The sequence below is a fragment of the Porites lutea genome, chromosome 6 (assembly GCF_958299795.1).
Source record: "Porites lutea chromosome 6, jaPorLute2.1, whole genome shotgun sequence".
Classification (NCBI taxonomy): domain Eukaryota; kingdom Metazoa; phylum Cnidaria; class Anthozoa; order Scleractinia; family Poritidae; genus Porites; species Porites lutea.
Window position 1 is genome coordinate 279,217 of NC_133206.1, and position 21,586 is coordinate 300,802.

The 21,586-nt window shown below is 38.3% G+C and overlaps 2 protein-coding genes across 2 annotated transcripts; one reads left to right on the top strand and one right to left on the bottom strand.

Annotated features, from left to right (window-relative positions):
* Positions 1-1,020: 1,020 nt before the first annotated feature.
* On the bottom strand, positions 1,021-14,853 carry LOC140940461 (sodium/calcium exchanger 3-like). The gene is made up of 10 exons (XM_073389437.1): positions 13,616-14,853; positions 11,375-11,436; positions 7,493-7,660; positions 6,959-7,028; positions 6,012-6,135; positions 5,495-5,730; positions 4,276-4,614; positions 3,664-3,842; positions 2,197-2,526; positions 1,021-1,753 (listed from the first exon to the last, which is right to left on the bottom strand). Exons 1-10 carry the CDS (start codon positions 14,283-14,285, stop codon positions 1,517-1,519), a joined length of 2,415 nt encoding a protein of 804 aa, XP_073245538.1. The 5' UTR covers positions 14,286-14,853; the 3' UTR covers positions 1,021-1,516.
* A 5,037-nt stretch (positions 14,854-19,890) lies between these two features.
* LOC140940741 (uncharacterized) lies at positions 19,891-21,247 on the top strand. Its single transcript, XM_073389703.1, has one exon. It carries the CDS (start codon positions 20,043-20,045, stop codon positions 21,147-21,149), a length of 1,107 nt encoding a protein of 368 aa, XP_073245804.1. The 5' UTR covers positions 19,891-20,042; the 3' UTR covers positions 21,150-21,247.
* The last annotated feature ends 339 nt before the right edge of the window (positions 21,248-21,586 follow it).

A 21,586-nucleotide genomic window follows, 5' to 3' on the forward strand; every position in this document is an offset into this window, starting at 1 on the left:
ATGATGAAAGAAATAGTTCCCTGGTCCGCTTTTTTAAAGCTCAGGAGACTTTTCAAAGAGCCGCCGCCAATGATTCGTTACCAAATATAGACAACAAATTTATGCAAATTAGTGTTAAGTTCTCTCATAAGAGAGGTACAACGGCCGAACTAGAGGTACAATGGACAAAACGGGCAACGACGGGGGACGGGAAAAGGTAAAATATGGGAACTGGAAATGAAGTTACTGATAGGGCTAGGGTACAAGTTAGGTTTCCCATTTTTCATTTTCCCATTCTTTTGTGCTCGTTCTCCGCTCCACGTTTTATTAACATCCAGTCAAAACTGATCTGCTTATATTACAGCCTGCGAACACAGACGCCTATCCCAATCCCCAGCGACAGGGTGGATGAGAGGCAACTAAAGTCGCACGCTAGGTGATAAGAACTAACATGTTGCCAACTAAACCTAAACATGTTCTTACTTTAAGAAGAGAAAAAGCCCCTCATCTAAGAAAATGCGAGTGTGGTCCCTTCCAGTTTTATTTATAATAAATTAAACAAAATTGTGAGCAAAATAAAAACCCTTCTCCAAGTCCTCTGATCTGAGCAGTTTTTAGAGTATTAGTAGTACAAAATTTAACAGTAGGGCGCAGTTTTAGGGTCTCCAAGTGTCACTCTCAAGTGTCGTTTTTGTTGTTGTTCCAAATTAGGACCTACTTCGATTTCAGGCTCAAATGGTTGTTGTTAAAAAGTGGTCAAGAACCGAAAATTAGAGCAGTTTGAGCAGCAGTTTCCGGGCTCGAAAAGTACCAACACTTTTACACCATGGATGCCCACGGGGGCGGGGTACTGGGACCGGCTTCCATATGCCGAGAAAGACGGGGAAGCTTTAAATATATGCCATTATATTACTATACGCATTATTTTCTACATCAACTGAATTACTTTAGAATGATCAAGAAAAATAAAGTTATAAAATATAAATTACAGATTGCAGATTGCAGTCCCCCCCGGAACGTAAGTGAACAAGAACAAGCAGCGTGGATGAACACGTAAAATATAATTTCAGGACACTTTATGTTACGTCAAGTCTCCCTAACTATATAGCTAGCCAATGAAAGTGGGCACTATTGAGGAACAAAATTCCAGTCGATTGACCATGCACTCTGTCGGCTTTCGAGTGAATACCAGGGTCTAAGCCAACATGCTCATTGATTTATTTAACTTAGATATTGACCTCGCTGTTGTAAAACACTCTTTGCTTGTCAAATACTGTGGCATTAGGGAGTACGGAAAATTAAACGATTTTTGCTAGAATCTCAGAACTATCAAGAAGCATGATTGTTTTGGAAATAAATATCGACAAGGTGCGATGGGATTCATATTTACAGTTGACAAGGTGAAATGTTCGCCTATATTCATTCAGTGGTATTTTCTTTGTATGTACCTCCAACGCCTTCAGAATGGCTGCTCCGCAGTTTCTCTAATTAAACGCAGTGAAGGTTTTGTGGACATGATATTGCTTTTTGAATTCGTTTAAAATGTAACTTTTTCATAGGCAACTAAGGATGATATAAGAACATAAATAAGCCACAGGACTACCAGAAAGAAACCTGACGCGTACTTCGTTGTACTTGGCCCGCCGAGTTCTGCGCGGCCCATGGCCTTGGTGTACCGACGCACCATTAGGAGGCTGACACAAAGGACCGCGCATATGCTGTACGTCACAACACTTATCGATAAAGATCCTGCGTCCACTGTGAACTTTGTGCCCTGAAAATAAAGATTTAGATGATTAACGGAGCAGTCGATACGTATAATTCATGCGTTTTCAAAGCTGACTGCTGCCTCCTCCTTGCACCCTATCTTGTCGTGATAAACGTACCCCACGCACGCTGTATTTCCTCGGAAAAATTTAACTGGAAAACGCATTGTACCAGGGGAAGTCTAGAGGTAGGTGGAAAACTGGGGAGCGTCCTCGCGCGCGACCTGTTTATATTCCAACGGCTTTTGTCACAACGGGTGACAACGAACCTAAGAGTAGAGCACGAGAGGAATTGAAAAGCCGAATACTTCAGTGAACTCTCACATCTGGTTTCAATTGTACTTGGGGGAAAGATGTGAACTTTTGCAAAGGCCTTAGTTATTTTCAAAGAGATAGTAGGGGCAAAAACTTAGTTGAACAAAACGCCAGCTAAGTTTCCCGAAAACGTTACCTTGACAGTATGATAAATACAAGCTATGACCCAAGGCGTTCCCAGGCCCAAGAAGACATTCACAGAGTTGCTTCCAGTCACGTTTCCGACAGCAGCATCAGCGTACTTTTCATTAACAGCCGCATTCTTACTCGCAAATAAATCCGGCAGGCTGGTACCAAGTGCTACAAACGTAATGGCTGTCACTTCGTTCTTTAGTCCAATAAGGCAGCCAAATATTGTAGCAAGATCACCAACAATGACTGTGATAAGTCCGATCATGCCTAAAGCGACACCGAAGGAAAGCCAGCCACCCAGCCAAGTGCAAGGAGGACATATTGCAAAGATTACCTGATAACAATGAGATGACATAAAACTATTACAGTCAAACCAGGTCAAGCGTTCCCGTCGCTAAGGAACTAATGAATTCATTAACGAAAAAATGATTTCGTTTGTTGACTCAATAATACATTCATAAAATGAACAATCCAATATTCATATTTAGCCTCGATTCAATAATCGAACATTGCTTCGATTACTGTTTTTTGAAAAACTACAATTTCCACAAGTCGACCTCAGAATTTTGTTTTTCTTCTTTTTTTCTAAGAGTCGAGTGTGGGCGAGTTCTGAAGTTCAAACCCAAACAAACTGTTACATGTACGCCATTTCGCTGCCAGTAATCAGTGCAACAGACCTGGCCTCTTAGAAAACACTACGGTAAAACTGAAGTCAGTGTATGAGCGGTGATTGGTGTATTTCGATCCTCGGCCTTTGTCAGTTTCTTTGCGTTTGTGGTCTGTCTATTCTAGCTGTTATTTTGATTAAAGGCAATGAAAAACGCAATCGTTAACGGCAGGAAAGGGGAAGCAAATACGATTGAACACAACAGACGAGAATAAAGAACAGGTAGTTTTTGTTCATAAACCAAATCAATATTTCATTATTGTATCGAGGTCCAATTTGACTGTTGGGTTATTCATATTATGAATGGATTAGTGAATCAACAAACGAAATCATGTTTGCATTAATGAATTCATTAGTTTGTTAGCGACGGGAACGCTTGACCTGGTTTGACTGTAACTAGTAAACTAATAAACCCCTCAAAATATATGATTTACACAGGGTACATTTAGTGCCTGTTTACATGGAGGTGGGGGACCCCAGATAGGTGAGGTAACATGTGGCGGGTCACCCCACCTATCAAGTAAACGTGATAAAATTAAAATGAGAGATTATATGGACAGGCGGGTTACCCCACCTACCTGGGGTCCCCCACCTTCATGTAAACAGGCCCTTAAATATCCTATTTGAGCATTTTTTTTATCCTCTTAGGTGTCAAAAATACAATGGCCATTTACCCTGGAAAGCTATCATTGTTTTACAGAAATTTGAAAGACACTGAGGCTGAAGAAACTGGTGCCGGGTGGGTCGATGCCATTGTTTATTTCTTTAGAATCATGTAAAGGAAAGGAAAAGTGTTGAACATACCTTCCAAGCAAAGGTGAGAAAGTGCATGACGTAATCAAGTGTAGTGGCGTTTTCTATATCTCCCCCATTTACTGACATGGCTTCTCTAAACTGAGCGCCCCATGTTTCGGATCCGAGATCCAAACGGCGAAGATTTAAATGTGTCAATGCTACCACACGGTCAAACAAGCGGCGATACTCTGAACAGAAAAAAAATATCTAGTAGGTTATAATGAACACAACATAAAGGCCTGGTTTGCCTCATTTTATGTGTTGAGAAACAATAATAATTAAGAAAAATATAGCCGTCACTTTTGTAAAGTGCCTGAAAACCTTGGATACTTACAAAAACCTTCTTTTGGTTAAAAAATTTATTCACTGAAACAGTCCGAACGAGAACAGATTTGTTGGATTAATAATGGCGACAATGTCTTCGTATTTTAATTCGAAAAACATTTGACCTACTAGCTCCAGAATTCCATGAAAACCCATCGCAAGAAAGGCCGTAGTAATAAATAAAGTAGTTGACCGCTCAAGCAGAGTCTCTTTCAAGCATTGAATAGTACAAAATAAAGGATCAGTGGCGCGCCTTGCTAAAGAGAAACAGATAGAGTTGTTACAACATAACCATACCGTCATCATTGACGATAGTGACTGCCGCACTCTTAATATGTCCAAGACTGGCTCCATCCGAGGTGCCCGTGAGCTCTACTGTAAATGTCTCGTCCTTTTCAAAGTCTTTGTCGTCAATAATGTCTATAACAATGTGCTTTACTTGCTCGCCATGCTCAAAAATTAGGGCGCCAGTCCCTCCATGGTAATCCTTGCCGTTCACTGCTGTTTTATCTGTAGTTTTCCATGTAACCTCTACTTTCCCATCTGTTCCATTAGTCCGTTCAACTTTGATAAAGGCTTTGCCAATACTTTCTTTTATAACGTAGCTTGGATTCTCCAGCGAAAAGGTTCCAGGTTCTAATGATTTAATCACAAAAGAAGTGCTTTATTAAATAGAAAAAGACTAATAGCATTTATCAAGCGTTAGTAGCAGAAAATACAGCTTGGACATAGCCATTAACCAGAAACCAGAAGGCAGATTATTCATTTACCCAGGATTCGAACTAATTTAGCTTAATTTTCACTGTTGCAAAACAATTAAAAACTGTTGGTCCAAGAACTGACTATCAGCCAAATTCTGGTTCACAACCTTTGCACTGTGTTCTGTTAGATCTAACACATCATCGAAAAGCCTTGTTCAAACTAGGGACAATAACATGGAGGGAGCAAATATTAATTTTATCCTATGTTGGGATGTTGCTAAAATGTCGTGCAATGACAAATCCTCGTTTGATCTCCGTGATGATGAATAAGATAATAAAGGTATGTAATAATAATAATAATTTGTGATGATGATGATAATGATGATAATTTAAAATGAGCAAATATCCAGAATGAGCATCCATTGACGTAAATTAAGTGATGAACAAACGGAAAGGAAGGATTATCCGCCCTGATTTTGATTGACCCGGGCGCACTCTTATTAAGATAACTGTTAGTGACTCTTCCTTTAGGTGAAGGAATTACTGAAGAAACTCTTTGGTGTCTGTCATCTTGCGCTGTACAAGAAACCCTCTGGTATGGACCCCAAGTATATTTTGGCGGGTGTTATACAGATTAGCAGATCTTGTTTTATTGCCACTCGAGTCTTACCTGTGCCAAATACAATTTGCACTGACCAGATCACGTTTTATTGCGACTTTAAAGTCGCCATGACCATGTGATTGCGCACCGGCCAGATTACATCCTCTCCCCAGTACCCGCACCTACAGACCTGACTAATTCTCTGTTTTCTTACCATCGTCATTTATAATAGTGACTTCTGTAATACTTTGTTCTCCGATTTCCACTGTGTCGTCTTTGTAATCAAACCTTGATACTTTCACAAAGAACACCTCGTTCTCTTCCCATTCGTCGTCATCAATAATTGTGATGTCCACATGTTTTAACGTTTCTCCAGGTTTGAAGACAAGCACATCTTTCTTTGCCTCGTAATCTGATCCAGCCAGAGCTGTGCCATTAATAGTTTCATAACTAAAACGGAATTTTAGTCAAGGTGAATTTTAATACTGCGAATTCTGACGCAATGTACGCGACCAGCCACCCATGCCATCACCATATCGTTACAATGGCTTGGAAACTGTAAAAAGCTTTAATTTATTTACTGTATGAAGATCGTTGGGAATGAATTAGGGTTAGGGTTAAGTCAAGCTAACCCATTCACAACGACAAATTTCATGTTTTCTTGAACTTTGGTTTGGGATCGAGGGACTGAAAACTGGATCAATATTTATGCTCGGCATTAACGCACTTACTTTACACTTGTGGCTAGTTTAGTGTTGCCAGTTCGTTTCACTCCAATCCTGACAATTTTATCACTTTCAAGAACGGCACACTTAGGAGCAGCAAACTCAACTCGAGCCGGCTGTATTTTTCCCGCTGAAGCAACAAAAAAACACAAGAAATTTTAGAACTGAAAGCAGAAATTTTAAGACTGACAGAGATATTATTCTTACTAACTGGTTATTAAAACTGGAAGCATTTATATGAAATTGTCTATTGTGCATAATGTGTATGTTTATTTATCACAGAGGATCAACCGACCACTGGTGGTTAACCGTTTAATTTAAGCGTTGTTTTTCTTTCATGCAGGCAACGTGCTAAAAATAAAAGCAGCGTGTTACTTCATTATTTGGAATTAACGATGCACATTGACAACGCGAAGAAAATTTGCGTTACAGAGAATTATCGCGAATTTTCCAAAAGTTTGGTTTACATACATCAAATTACGCGAAATTTTCGAAAACAATGTGCGCCTAACTTTTCATTTTACGCGAATTTGCTGCAATACAAACTTCGCAACATACATATCTAAAAGAAAAAAAAGCAGCATTTCCATGAAGAAGAAAGACCGAAGAAGTTAGCTATCCTCTCGCGGAAACGGATCAATACGAAGACCAGTCGAAAGACATTTTGAACTCAATTCCTAAGGCCTAAGAACTGTCAGATAGTGACTCCGAGGCGTTGATAGAGGAACTATGAGCAGACGAGGTTTTGTTATTGAAATAAGGGTGTTGTAAAACAACAATGATGTAAAATAGTGAGATTTAAATTAACATCGACGTAAATTATGCATTAATGCATCGTCAATTTCCCATAATAAGGTAATACTTTTTGTGCTGGGAATTGTTCATAGGAGATGCATATACTGTACTTACATCGCAGGGTCCGCAGTAGTAAGCCGGCTGAGAAGTGAACCTACCTAAGGCATGACTCATTATGACTGAAGCACCAGAAGATGAAAACCCAACTTCAGATAACTCCTCGTAAATCTACAGATTGAACAACATTGCATTTGTGTTATCAGACCAGCAGCAGGAGAGGATGATAATCTAGGCACTCAGAGTACAGATACCGTACAATCTTTATAATTTTTAACACTCCGTTATCAAATGAAAACAAGAGCCACAATGGCTCTTGATGAAAATAAACAGTGTAAAAAACAGAAAATCTCCCAACTTTAATGTTATTTTTTAAGCATACAAAATTTCACGGATAAGTTTCATAATTCTATCCTTATTAACTGAAAGATATTTGTTAAAAGTGCCGTAATTGAGTGCTCCATTGATCACCCCTGAGCCTGTTGCGCATGCTCAGTGTTGTATTCATAAGTGACCATTAAGGTGACCATAGATACCTGGTCTTGCGCATGGCTTACTTTGAAGAAATAAATTCAAACTAGTGATAAAGCTGTCCGAGTCAATACTGAAATGAAATAATTTCCCCATCTGCTTACCACTCTAAGTTTGGAATCCATTTTTGGTCTCAGTTTATGACTGCCTCCTATATTTCGTATTGCGCCGACGCGATAGTAGCCGTAATTTTTGGGTTGTTTGGATTTTATATGAGCTGCCACAAGCATAGCAGCGTCATCTTCACTGAGATCCGGGTTACGGCTAACCTCCTATAAATATTAAAAAACACACAAGCAAACAAAAACAACATTTCATTAGTTAAACAACAGCCACCAAATTTGGTTTTTGCGGCGAGATTAACCGAAGAATCTGTAGCATCAGACCCTATAATGGGCTAGGGCTGGTGGAGGTGGTGGTGGAGGTGGTGGTGGAGGTGGTGGTGGTGGTGGTGGTGGTGGTGGGGGGAGGGGAGGGGGGTGACAAGAAACACAATTTCAAAGTAAAAACGGTTAGACTCGGTTTAAAGTCAAGGAATAACCAATTAGAGGGTTCTGTGCAGCAGACTCTGTCAATTAATATCAAAATTATTTTATTATTAACATTATTTTAAAGTGGAAAATCAAGTTCAAGGTCACACAACGTTTTTAAAAAGTGGCTTTGCTTCGTTCTTTCGTTTTCCTTTGCAATTTTTTCGTCGTCTATTGACTTCATTTGCATCGGCATTGGTGAGTTGTAATCTTGCTTTTATTTTAGCAACCACATTCGTAGTCGAATTGCTTGTCATAAGGCGCGCGTTGGAATAGTGAGCAATTTGCTTTATAAGTGTGAGTCCACATTTGAAAAAATCCCAGTTCATATGGCAAGTTTTTCATACACGTACATTACAAGCTTCTCAATTTTAGAGCAGGGAGACCATATTTTCAAGGAAAAACTAACTTCGGGCTTGTCAGTTGTTCTATCCCTCTCTAAATAGGAAGAATTTCTCGCTCTGGGTCAACAAGATGGAACCAATCTATTCAGTTTTGCCTTTTTAACCCACATTTCCAACATCAGTGCTTGGTTTAATAAATCGCGCCGTTGATCGCGCCTTAACCAGTCCGGAATATCCCTAAATTTAAGGACAGGGCCAACTGGTCACGCGACACTTTTCAACCAATGAGAAGGCGCGCTTGTGTTTGTCAACAAACAAATCAAAATATCGCCCAAGTGATCAAAAATTTTCAAAACAACGGACGGAGTCGGACAGAAGCAGTCATCGTCTCGAGGCTCTCAGGCATATTTTTAAGACTTTTCATGAGGCATACATAATTTTTTTAAGTGGACAGCGTATCGGAAGCCATATTGGAAGTGTCTTGTGAAATATTCAGCACATTTTGTGGCTTATTTCTTCTTTTATCTTTTAAACAACGCGATGTATAGACGCGATTTTGGTCGCTTCAAGGTAGGTGAACAAGTATCTATTATTTTTTCGATTCACAGATTTTTTACGAAGTTCTAGATATTTTTCCTCGATTGTCATATCGATTATTTTTATCATGTTGAATGTGGGGATGGTAGACAACCTAGAATTTTGGTCCAAAAAACGTACGTTTTCCACTCCCGGGTTTCTCGCAGAGCCGTGTTATTACTTTTTTCGCATGAGTACGAGCCTTTGCCTTTTTTCTTTTCAAGGCCAAAACAACTTTATTAGTCTTATGGATATTCACGTCCAACATCTCGCCTCACTTTGCCGAATTTGCGGGCATGAAATTGAAGAACATATGCGCAAGGTAGATAACCGCTTTGTTTCTGAAATTGACTAATCTTGAAAGATTTAATGTTGTTGGACTCTCCAAATGTTCATCCACCGTTAAAAAACAATCAAAGAAAGAAGGCAAATCTCAATTGTAAATGATGTATTTCGCTACTCATTGAACATGCGCTAATTATCTGGGATAAAATTAAAACATTGCAGGTACTACAGCAAGCAAAGAAAGCACCAGATGCGTGAAGTCAACACGAAACAACACCAAAAAAAAAAAAACAAAAGTTAATAAATTTGAACTACTTTCTATTCTTGTTATGATGACTGGTTCTTTGATTCTTGTCCTGTAGAAGTTAATAGGTAGTACCAATCCTGTTTTGTACGATCTCAACAAATTTTCACACTCTCTCTAAGGTTATTTTTACACGGGACCAGTTTGCTTCTATCAAAAATCTTGCAAGCCATGCCAGTGAAGCCACGACCTCTGCGATCGGTCCGGAATCAGTTCGAACCAGGGCGGATCCTGGTTCGAACACCCCAATGATTCCTTGCAATGATTAATACTCTTATTCTCTTACATGAAATGTTTTCTTTGAAATATTAGATGTGAAACCTAGACGAGTACTGTAAGCTTATCTTTAATTCTGTCCGACTCCGTCCGTTGTTTTGAAAATTTTTGATCACTGGGGCGATGTTTTGATTTGTTTGTTGATAAACACAAGCGCGCCTTCTCATTGGTTGAAAAGTGTCGCGTGACCAGTTCGCCCTGTCCTTAAATTTAGGGATATCCCGGACTGTTAACAGGTACACCACCGTCAGAGTCTCCCTTTTACTCTAAAATATGTGGAACGAAGCAAAAAATAAAAACAAAAACCAGCGCGATAAACCCACACAACTCAACGCTTGCATATTGAAAATCCTTTCGCTCACTTTGTTTGCTTCGTTCCCCATATCATGCCATATCGCCAAATCTAAAGATTCGCGGTCTCTGAGACAGTCTGCTGACCGATTGAACCGGGGCTTGCCGTCACACCAGGCCCGACCGACATTGATCGTTTTTGTTCCTTGGGCGCAATCCTCAGGCTAAAACGGAAGATATTCTATATCCTTTCTGTAAACACTTCATGGAAATTTTGATGCGAATCTCACTTACAGGTGTGTCAGTTAGCTTAAGCCAGTTTTTTTTGCATTGAAATTCTTATAAAACTATTTCTTATGACTGATGAGTAAGGTATGTTAGATATATGAAGCTCATTTATATTGCTAAGCTTGAATAAGCAAGAATTCTTTGCTTTTCTGTAGACTTCCTTGTTATCATTTATTCAGTAACATTTAAAAGCATAATTATTGGATTAACTCCAAGGTACGCCGGCGGTGGTAGCGCGAAAAATAATTGTCAGTTGAAGCCTTAGGAAAAATTGGGTTACCTGATGGCGGCAGCCATGAAGTTATTCCTAAATCACGTTGAAGAAATTGAAACAACAGGTTCTTTATTTCAGTCGTTGGCACAGTTAAATGACAAAATCAATGTTTAAAAACAGGAAATATCGCAAATAAAACGTACAGAATCATTCATTGGTCAGTCTTATCTGCGCTACATACGCTTAAGACCAGCGCTTGCCCAGTCTAGAATAATATAGAATGGGCCAAGGTCTGGATCGAGATGTAGGGTTGTTTTGAGAGTACACCGGAGGGATGGGAGGGAAGTTCATACAACTTTTAACTAGCCTGGCTTCAAAGGTCTGTATCAGTTCGAAAGACCTACAATAAGATAAACATAGTTTGATATACATATATATATTCTGTGTTCCGGCTTCCGAACTATCAGGAATGAGGTAAGGAAAAAACCCGTGGTACCTGGGGGTGGGGTGAAGGGTGGGGTATTTGGTTCAGACCAGATTTTCATGTCATTTCAGGGAGACTAACAATTCCATTATTTGGCATTTAAAATTTATTAATTTTTAAAACATTTCTAGACGTAAAGTAATTAGCCAGAGACAAACGGTTTGACAGTTAGAGAGCTGCAGCAATAGTTGAACGATGTGGCAACAGTTTCATACAAAAGTAACACACAAGTTCAAACATTTTAATGTGAATTCACATGAGTTCACAAGGAACATAATGTGGTAAATTAAACATATCTAACAAAGTTTATTTTTGCTATACCAAGAGTTTTTTTGTATTGGACTCAAACAATTATTTGTTGATATATGTATCTTGATCTAGGTTTTTATTGTACCTTGATAAAACTTTCAACTTCTGGGTCTTCTGTTGGTGTCTTCAATGCTTTTGTACCCTCAGCTATTATTATGAAGAAATACAAATGTGATTTCTTAGTGTGATATGCTAATCAAAGATTTCAAGTCACATCGTTTATGTAAGTTAACTGCATTCAAGGAATATTTATCACAGTGTGGATAAGGGGGAATCTGTCTTTCTTATGTACTTTTCTATAATTAACTTGCAAAAATGGCATTGACACTTAACAGATTCATTGTCCTCTGTCCATGTGTGCAGAAAATCGCTGCCGGCTCCCACACATCCAAATTATAACTCTTGAAACCAAGACTATAAATTATTTATTTTTGCAAGAGTTCAATTCAGCCATGGTTAGTAATTGTACCGATTCCTATATAATTTATACTGATATCTTACAAAATGTCTTTTTTCAATCCAATACCTCAAAGAGGAACACACTGACCTATTCCTTTAAGTATCTTTTGTGTTTTGACGTGCACAAGTACATACTTTATTTGCTTGTTTGTTTGTTTAATTTTGTGTGTCTTCTTTTTATTACCAATTTAAATTCCCAATTTCTCCTTAAATTTTCAATTTCAATTTGGAGGTGACTAACTGATTGCAGGATGATTAAAATAATTTTGAAAAATTAAAATAAACTGTTATACATGTAGTTCTTATTCTTATTTTCCCATTGGTCATGCCTGATAATGCAGACACTAGTACAACTCTTACAAAATCTATATTGACTTTCAAATGTTTGAGGAGACAGATGGCAAGTTGTTATTGCTGGAAATACGGTTATGTGTGCAATTCCACAATTGGTCCACAATTGGTTGGAGCTTCTGTAAATCCTATACCAGTTGTAAACATTTTCGGAGGAAATCCGCACAGTTATTGAGAAAAATTAAATGTAGTTTTTAAGCTTACATTGCAATGTTAAAGTCAAAGTGAAACTAAATTTCCCCTCAAAACAATTTCTTTTTTACCATATAATCCAAAAGCATAAAATAGATTAACTGGCATAATGATACAAACTTTGTACCAAAGGAATGTAGTTAAGTAAATTATCATAAGGACATGTATACAAACAGCATGCTTAATAAAGTCAAGCTGCAACTACCACAGATCTTTAATTTTAACTCCATAATGGCAAAACTTAACAATTATTGAATTTTAGCTTCATATGGAGGAGGGGGAGAGGGGGGCAGGAAGCATTTTTCCTAAAAGCAAAATGATAGTAGGCTATAGTACATTTGATTTCAGGTCTGGTCATCGTGTCTGACCACAGTTAAGATTTGGTTGGATGTGGGCAAATTTGATGCCAACAAACTGTGATTTTTTAGCCAGGTGTGGAAATTATTATTATGCAAGTGTGCTATTATGTCTGATGCATGTATTTTATATCTTTATAGAACTTTTTTCATTTAATAACTAGAGTTAAAAATAAAGACTGGTTTCATGCATTACTGAAATACATTCCATTTTCACCTTTTTGTTTGTTTACAGGTTTGCCTTTTCAACAAAAATTGTTTGTATTGTGATATTGTAGAACTACAGAAATAATTATTTAAGCTTTCACCTGCTTTGATGAAAGATTTTAATTATTGATACACACAGATACAAAGTTCTAGCAGTCAATTTCATTCCATTTGAAAATGTGTGAAAAACAGGGTGCATTTGGCCCAAATGAAACTTGGAATGCCGTAGAGTCTGGAACAGTACTGCTCAGGATCCATAACAGCATTTTAGAAATTATCTGAGACGTTTTTGGAATGATTTGTTTATTTATTACCATGTGACAGCTGAATAAACGTTTTCCACTTATTGTTTTTAGCACAAAATCTTGGCAACCAGTTCGATTGTGCTTTCTATCTTTAAAGAACGTACATATGTGAAACTTACGAACACACTGTAGTAAAAAAATTCCCACTTGTTTAACCTCAAAACGCCAATCTGGTAATCATTAATATAGCATAGCAACGTGTCTACTCTAATTTTATATACACTTTCAAAGCGATCGACTCATATAGGCATTTTAAAAAACAGATTCCAAATTATTTAAAAATATTGTTTCGTGTCCAAGAAAATACAAATCGCAATCAGCGAAATCAAGGCCATTTATAATCTTATCACGTACAGTGTGTACGTGAGTTCAATTAGTAAACATGTTTTCCTATATATAGCATAAGTGCCGAAACTTTATACGGATACAAGTGGAAATATTATTAGATTCACATACCCAGTTCAAGTACTCCTGCGTCTTGCGGTGAAACTTTTCCTGAGCAGTAATCTTTGTCGGCAATATAAGCGATAACAACCAGAATAGGAAACAACAAAAAAGTAAAAATTGCCTCCCAAAGTTCGATCTCATTTTTAGAACTCACGCTCAAAGCGATGTAAAGCCAAACGTAGGCTAAAATAGAGAACGTTGCAGTTACAGCGAACACTTTAACGGCTTTTATCTTTCGCTGCTCGTGCATAGGTACTGTCATAATACACACTCCTGTGATTACAAGAAGATTAAACGCCGCAGAACCAACAATCGTGCTTGGGCCTAATTCTCCTGAATTAAAGCCGTTGATTAAAACGATCTCAAAGATGGCTAGTAAGATCTCTGGGGCAGATGACCCTAAAGCCATCAACGTCAAGTTAGCCACTGTATCATTCCAGACTCGAACTTCGACCACGTCCATTTCATCACTGTCTTGCCTAGCCACCTTGACCTGCTTTGTTTTACTTGTAATCGTTTCGATAGAACACATAAAAACATCAGCGATGATTGCAACTCCCATAAAGCACCATAATAATGCTATCAGGTAGATAACAATTCTCAGTTCATGTATCCAGCCTGATTCATCCAGAAACGGCAACAGCAGCGTTCCTGTGTCGCATTTATCAGCAGCACTCATCGTACGTGGCCGAGATATAATTCAGTTAAACCTTACCAGCGTAGCTAGTGTAATACCGGTCCAATTCGCCGTTAAAACTGTGACTGTCGTCACTTCAAAATTAGTATTTATCAGTGTCTAAATCTCTAGTTTGTAAAAATAATTTCGGCAACGGAAATATAAATTAGAACTTAAGCTCAAGTCAAGAGACAGCTCTACTCGCTGGCGGGCAGCTCTGCAGTAGCCGATGCAGCCGCTGTAATGAATTGTAGCATTTTCTTGTAACCACGATACTCATCCCTTGTCATCGTCAATTTTTCTTTCCTTTATCATCTAGAGCGTCAATGAGCAGATATTGTTCTTAGCTGAGTTGAAGTTGAACTCCATCGTAACCAACACAACCTTTCTAACAGCGGGCCATTTTTCCGACTAGTAATTTGCATGAGATTGTACGAAAAGGTATTTTGACTGTTTCTTAGCAACGGATTATCTTTGCATTCGTTAACACCTTCAGCAGCAGTTTTTGGATGGATTAATTTTTACACTTCTTTCAAAAAGGTTGAAATACCAATCAAAACAACTAGGAGTGAAAATGTGGACCAGTTTTGATGAGTGTGTGTCACGTCACGCGGTTGTCGACCCTCAAGTTTATTATAGCGATATTGAAATCGTTATAATCCGTTCTTGATTGTTCCCTAAACGAGGTGATTCGGATGTAAAAGCCTTATTTCTCGACGTTGTCTTGTCCTAATTAAGAAATTGTGCACTTGGTCCTTCTAAAGGAGAGTAAACGCAGACAAAGAGAAAAAAACTGGAATTTAGTCACATGGGTTTGGAATTTACTAACGTATATAAAACAAAATACAATAATACAAATATCTGCATTTCACTGAAGACTACCAAGTCATTCTTTTGATTGGCACTGTTAAGAATGAATGCCGAGATTTTACTAATTTTGAAACAAATGGCATCCGAGAAAAATATTATTTGATAAATGAATAAGCCTTCTCTGATTAATGGCTTTCCTAAATATTTCCTAAATGATTGTGTAAATTGTAATAAATTAACTCTTGAACTGTCATTCTTAGAAGTCGTTGCTTGGCAATTTTTCCGTTGAGAGTGAGATGACCTTGTTACACCAAGCTTTTTTCGTGTTGTAGAGGTTACCCAAGATCTATCAAGCAGATTTGTTTGTTTCAACGTATTTCTCGGCCTGTTCTGTGATGAAGTCGTAAAAATAATGATTGAGTTTACAGGATGATGTATCTTGTTATCTTATTCGTCTGAGGGACCCTAACCAATTATCTTGTATATGTACGTCACGTCAACCCTTTTTAATAGCACCCGTAGAAACCGAAGACGTAATACTGCTTGGCGGAGATTCTTTTGTTTAACGCCAATACCGAGTATTATATTGAACACTCTGATTGAACACGGTTCATCAGATACACGATTGGTAGGAAATATCCCAGGTAACGCCGGTAACCCACGCTTCGTGTCATCTTCAGAGTACTCTAGAGGATGTTAGCATCGACAACGAGTACGAGTTCTAAAACGAGATCAGCGATTTTGCGTACTGCGCATCCGTTCTGCGCATCTCCACGTTTTCAAGTCGTCCTGTCAAGTTGCACTACGACGAGTTCTCACCAAATACTCGAAGTGGGTAGAACGACTGGGAAGAGCTGGTTTTCAAAGGTAAATTCCGATCGTTTAATGCAGTTTCTTTTCGTTTCTAGCCTCTCTTTATCATCTTAAACATTCCTTATATTTGCTGCGCAGCGACCGAAGGGAGCGAGCAGCAACATAATCAGGATTTAAAGGAAATATATAAGGGGCGACGAATTCTCGAATTCATCACTTTTTACCACAATGCATTGCATTTAACCACATTTTTTACCACAATGCATTGCATTTAACCAGAGTGCATTGCGCCACGAACAACTCAAATAAAAACACGGGAAAGTTCGGTGGGTGAGAGAGTGCATCGTTCGCTGCTCAGACTTAGAGTTTTCTTTGTGCCAAATTTTCTACAGCACGGTTAGAAGTCTTAACCAAATTTTAAGACACGCAGGAGTCTTTCAGATGAGTACGATGGTTAACTTGGGGATTGGATTTCAATTCAAGAGCCTTTGACTCGTCCAGGTGTTAAACCTGACGAGAAGATGAGCATTTGCTCTTCGACTCCGCAACACGGGGGATATACAAATTCCAGCTTGCTAGCAGGTGATGTGAAAGTGAGAAAATGTCATGCAATGCTATTCTTAAGAAACTGTATGAGCCGAAAATGGATTTGATTTTGACCATTCGCTTCAAAATAACAGCGGAAATCGAGATAACGAAACATATGTTTTGTGTCCTACTTTGCAGACGAGGACGTGTATCGGCGTTTTGAAAAGCATAATTATGTTCTTTCATTCATTCATTGCCATGGAATATGCGTTTACATTGCTTTTTCACAGTTAATAGTTCGGTTAATGCGGCTGGCGATCATCTTGCCGGCGGAAGTTTCATGGAAAAGGAATAAAATGAAAGACTTTTCCTAACGATTTCGGAATGAAGTGGTTAGGTGTAGTCGCGTCGAGTCGAAGGTGCCGGGTTCGAGTCCTACCGAATTATTAATTGCTTTCTTTTTTCTTCTGTTTTTTGTGTTGTTGTTTTTTATAAATATATAGCTAAATAACTGTTACTTAATAAAGTGCAACAAACAGCAAGAAAAGTATTGTGTTTCCATAAAAATATCGTGCACCGCATATTAAATATATGGATAAACAATCTGATTTTCTATTATTTCCTACAATTTACTGTGCGAAAACCCGCCAGAGTTGATAACCACTTGATCATTTTCTAAACAACGTTCCCACGAGTTCTTTCTATAGACTGATAGTAATTATTCTAGTACTTTCCAACATGTAAATAGGACATTCAATGTCATTTTTGATTCTTTCAAGTCTCACTGCCTAACTAATGCCAGTATCAACAGAATGTGCCGCAGCATTACTATCTTTTAGATACCCTAGTATGTTTTATGTAAAATACTGCTTTTGAAGTCGGGGAAAAGCAACCGAACGCGATATTTCCTACACAGAGTAAATTTGCATTTACCCGGGAAAGTTTCATGTCTCTCCACAGGCCTCACAGGCTCACGAAATAACCCCGAAAATTGCCATTATTTGGTCGAAAATATCCCAACAGTCGAAGATATCAATAAAGAATACTTACTTGTTTATCCAGTGTGGTTGTTGTGTTGAATTTAATGGGTTTTAGTGTGTTTTAAGACCGCGACTAACCATCCTTCGAGTTACCTCGAAAAATCGATTTTCCTTTGAAAACTGGAGGATAGACCGTCGGGCTCTCAAAACACTGAGTAACAAGCAGTCTTGAACGTTTTTTAGAGTCATTTTTTGTTTTCGAAATTGTTGTGGAAGCGCTACCTCGACTCAAATTTGGCGCCCAGTCATGCGGAATCCCATAATTTTATTTTCTATAAACTCGAACTCGGTGTCATCGCTAACAAGCTGAGAAAACGACTTCGAGTACGAGTACGGCTTGAAGTCGTTCTCGTACTCGTACTCGTTGTTGATGCTAACATCCTCTACTGAGTCCAGTGCAGCGGTGATTAGAGTTTTAAAGCTTTAAATATGCATGCCTAATTAACAAAGAATCTACGCTATTTTGAGTTTTTGTTTAGTGCACTAACAAAACAATTCAACTAGATTTAGCTGATTCTATGCTTTATGAATGTCCATGCAAAAAAAAAGAAAAAATTCGTATTGAAACCATTTTGAGTTGGTCGTCACTCACATGAAAGTGTCCTTTTTGTGTTTTCTTCGCTTTAAAAGGGTATTTTATTGTTATTCCCTCCCTCACAGCACACTTGACCTATCCTAAATCGACCGAAATGTTCTCCCCGGGGTGTGATCCATCTTCTGATCCTTTGGGTTGTTCCAACTGACAGTTGGTGACGTGTCTTGTTTTGTTATAGTCATTTAATTATGCCAAATATATATCTTACAGAAACTTTTTACTTTCTCTTGTTTGTTTGTTTGTATTTTATATTAGTTTGTCTTTTTTTGATGCTTCACAGTCCTTTCCACTCGGCTGTAGTTACCGTTTTACCAGGCTTATTAGATTCTGTCACTGCTAAGGCACACAAAAGGCACGCTTAGCCAACAGGCCGAAGGTTAGTTATTGTGGGTAAACGCAGTAGCTTTCCTATTGAATCATTTTTTCTGTTTATTTTGTTTTCTCAGAAACAAATAATGTACTTTTTTTGCAAAATCAATAGAAAGGAGAAGTCGTTACGTCAGGTTACCAAGGTCGCAAAATTTTTGGATAACAACAAACCGATAAAGTCACTTAAAAGTCTATTCGAACTATTTCAAACTTAACCGATCTTATTCAATTTCATTTAATTTGGCAACTCCTGGCGAAATTTTCTTTGGGACCGTATCTATCGTTATCTAAGTTTAGAAAAAGAGAGCGACAATTGTTGTGTTGTGTTCACCTACTCCATAAAGTGGGCTCGTGAAAATAGGAAGTTTCATGTCGTAGTAGTGCAACGACGGCAAAGAAATGCACAAAATCGCGTGATGCAGGCGTGATGCACGTGCAAAGTTGTTGTTTGTTAAAATAAACATATTGGCTGCGGTCACATCTGGGCTACTAACTATAGTTAATTTTAAGAGACGGGGATAATTATAGTTAGCTATTTCGGTAAAGTGACCGCTTCTCTGTTCGCTCTAACTATAGTTAGAAAATTTACGCCTTGGTGATCCAAAACAATACAGACTAACTATAGTTATACCCAAGCAGGGTTCGTGGGTTAGTCTTAAGTTTACAAACAAACAACCAATCGGAATGTGACACTTCTTTTCGCACGTGCGAGATGGGCATATATAAATAAGCAAAATAAAAACCAAGCGGGAAGCGAGGGGGAAACCAAAAACAACAAACAAAACATTTACATAGGCTAATTAGAACTAACTGTTGTTAACTGCGTGTCCGCAATGTCGACCGAAAGCACTAACTACAGTTAGGTATGACATCACGTGACTTGACACTAACTTAAGTTAAACTTTATTTACGTCGCAGATATTGGATGTGACTGCAGCCATTTTTTTCTGCCGTTCTGCCTGTTGTCATCCAGAAATAGTGTTTCCATGGTAACGTGATGTCACACTTCTCCTCTCTGTTACTGAGTCAGCAATGCTGTTGATCAATTCAAATTATGACTTCAACAAATATCAACAGGATTTCATTAGTAATTGGTTATAGCCAGAATCTACAAATAACATGAAAAGTCTGTTTACCTTCTGTTTATTTTTTGTAATATCGTCTACTCCTTTATTTTAGTTATATACTATTAGTTAATTATAGTAGTTATGTGTAGTTTTTTATTTATATGCTGGTATAAACATCTTGATTATTTTCTCTTTCGTAATTAAATTTGTTACAAAAATATCGATTAAACTAAAAGCAACCAAAAATGACACTTGTTACATATTCGTCTTGTTAAACGGCTTACTATTGAAGGCTGCACTGGTCTTCAACTCATCTTTTCCGCTGTGATGATACCCATAAAATTAAATGCCTTGTTGTTAACCAATAAAAAGCAGGTGTCGGTATTGTTACTTTACATCCTAATTTTCTTCGCTTTTCAAACTAACGAAGAGAATCAACATTCAGTAAAACATATTAACGGGGCATTCGCATTGTGATTGGTTCAAGATGTCTGGCTACTCTTAAACGGGCGATGGATATCACTATTTTTATGTGTACATGACGATGGAAAGTCGTGTCACTTCTTCGCGTCGCCCTGATGATGGCCCGGATTTTTTGGACTTTGTTGTCAATGAGGTCTCAGTCGACGACGAAAGCGACTTCATGTTTCCAATATCTTGCCACGAAAAACAGAATAAGGGTGATGAAAAAACTAAGGCCAGAGAGCGGATAAAAAAGCAAGATAATGCTGTCAACAAGCAACAAAAGCGTGGAGAAAACCATGATCAAGAAGACACGTCGAAGATAAACATAAACACGACGATGGCGACTGAAGAACAGAAGAAGAAATACAATAAAGAACAGGAATCTAAACGATGTTTGAAATCCTCCAATAGGGAACTGGAAAATAACGACACTATATTGAGTGCGTCTTTGAAGTGTACTACTCGCAGTCCTTTCCTTTTGCGTGATAGACCTCGTGATAATATGAAGCCGGGTAAAACGTCAAAAATGCGTCTTAGATTGAGTGACGAATCTGGTGCGAAATTGAAAGAACGGGCCTTCAGTGAACTGAGTCGTAACGTGAAAATTCGGTCTTCAGTCCAATCAGTGCAAAAATATTACTGGCCTTTTCTGCCAAACCCGCCGTGCAAAACTGAAGATAGTTGGAAAGAGAAGAAACAGAAACAGCCTGCACTGTATGAAAGTGCAACGAATTTTTCTGCGCTAAAGAAAGACGTAAACACAGACCTGCTAATACATTCAGCACAAACGAAGACGCTGGTAAGCTCATCTCATCGTAAATATGCATCCCTTTGGGTTCACAATAGTTTTTGTGTTAAGAAAAACCAACTGCCACCGATTGATTCTTTACGGTATTCAGATGAGTGGATTCCTGAAAACAGTGTCCCTTCTCGTAACAACGTAGAAGTCAGCTCTTCTCAGATCAGTGATATGCGGAGTAAAGAGGATTTTGCTTTGAAAGCCATTTCCGAGACTTTGAAAACCATTCAATTAGGCGAGCTCAGCAGGAAAGAGTTGCTCAAGCATTCCTTACCTGCAGCTGGTCAGGGCAAAAATCAAGCGATCAGATTAAAGAGAAAAGCCTTGCCTGGCATAAAAAGCTCACTATCTTTCCAAAACTATCGTAATTATTTATCTTGAGAACTTTATAAAATTTGCCCTTGTTAGCTTAGGTTCATTCATAGTGTGTGTTCGCAATGTGCATTAATTTTGCAGGATACAAGAACCGAAGGCATCAGTTTTCAACTTTTTTGTCTTACGGGTCCTTACGCTTGATTTTGTTTTTAACCTACTAGTAGAAACAGAAACGATGAGCCAGAATAATGCTAAAAAACAAAATAGGATACTCCCTCCGACCTTTATTCAAAGAACTTGGCCTGTAAGATTGTTAGCGTGGGCCAGAGATACGACCATGAAACTCCCATTCTCAGGCAACTCAAGTGGCTCCCAGTTAAACAACACCTGTACTATCGCTATCCAATTATGGCATCTAAATTCATGAACTGCCTTGTCCCGGAGTATCTATCTGATCAGTTTATTAAGTTCTCATCTGTATCAACCAGCTGAAGTAGAAACTC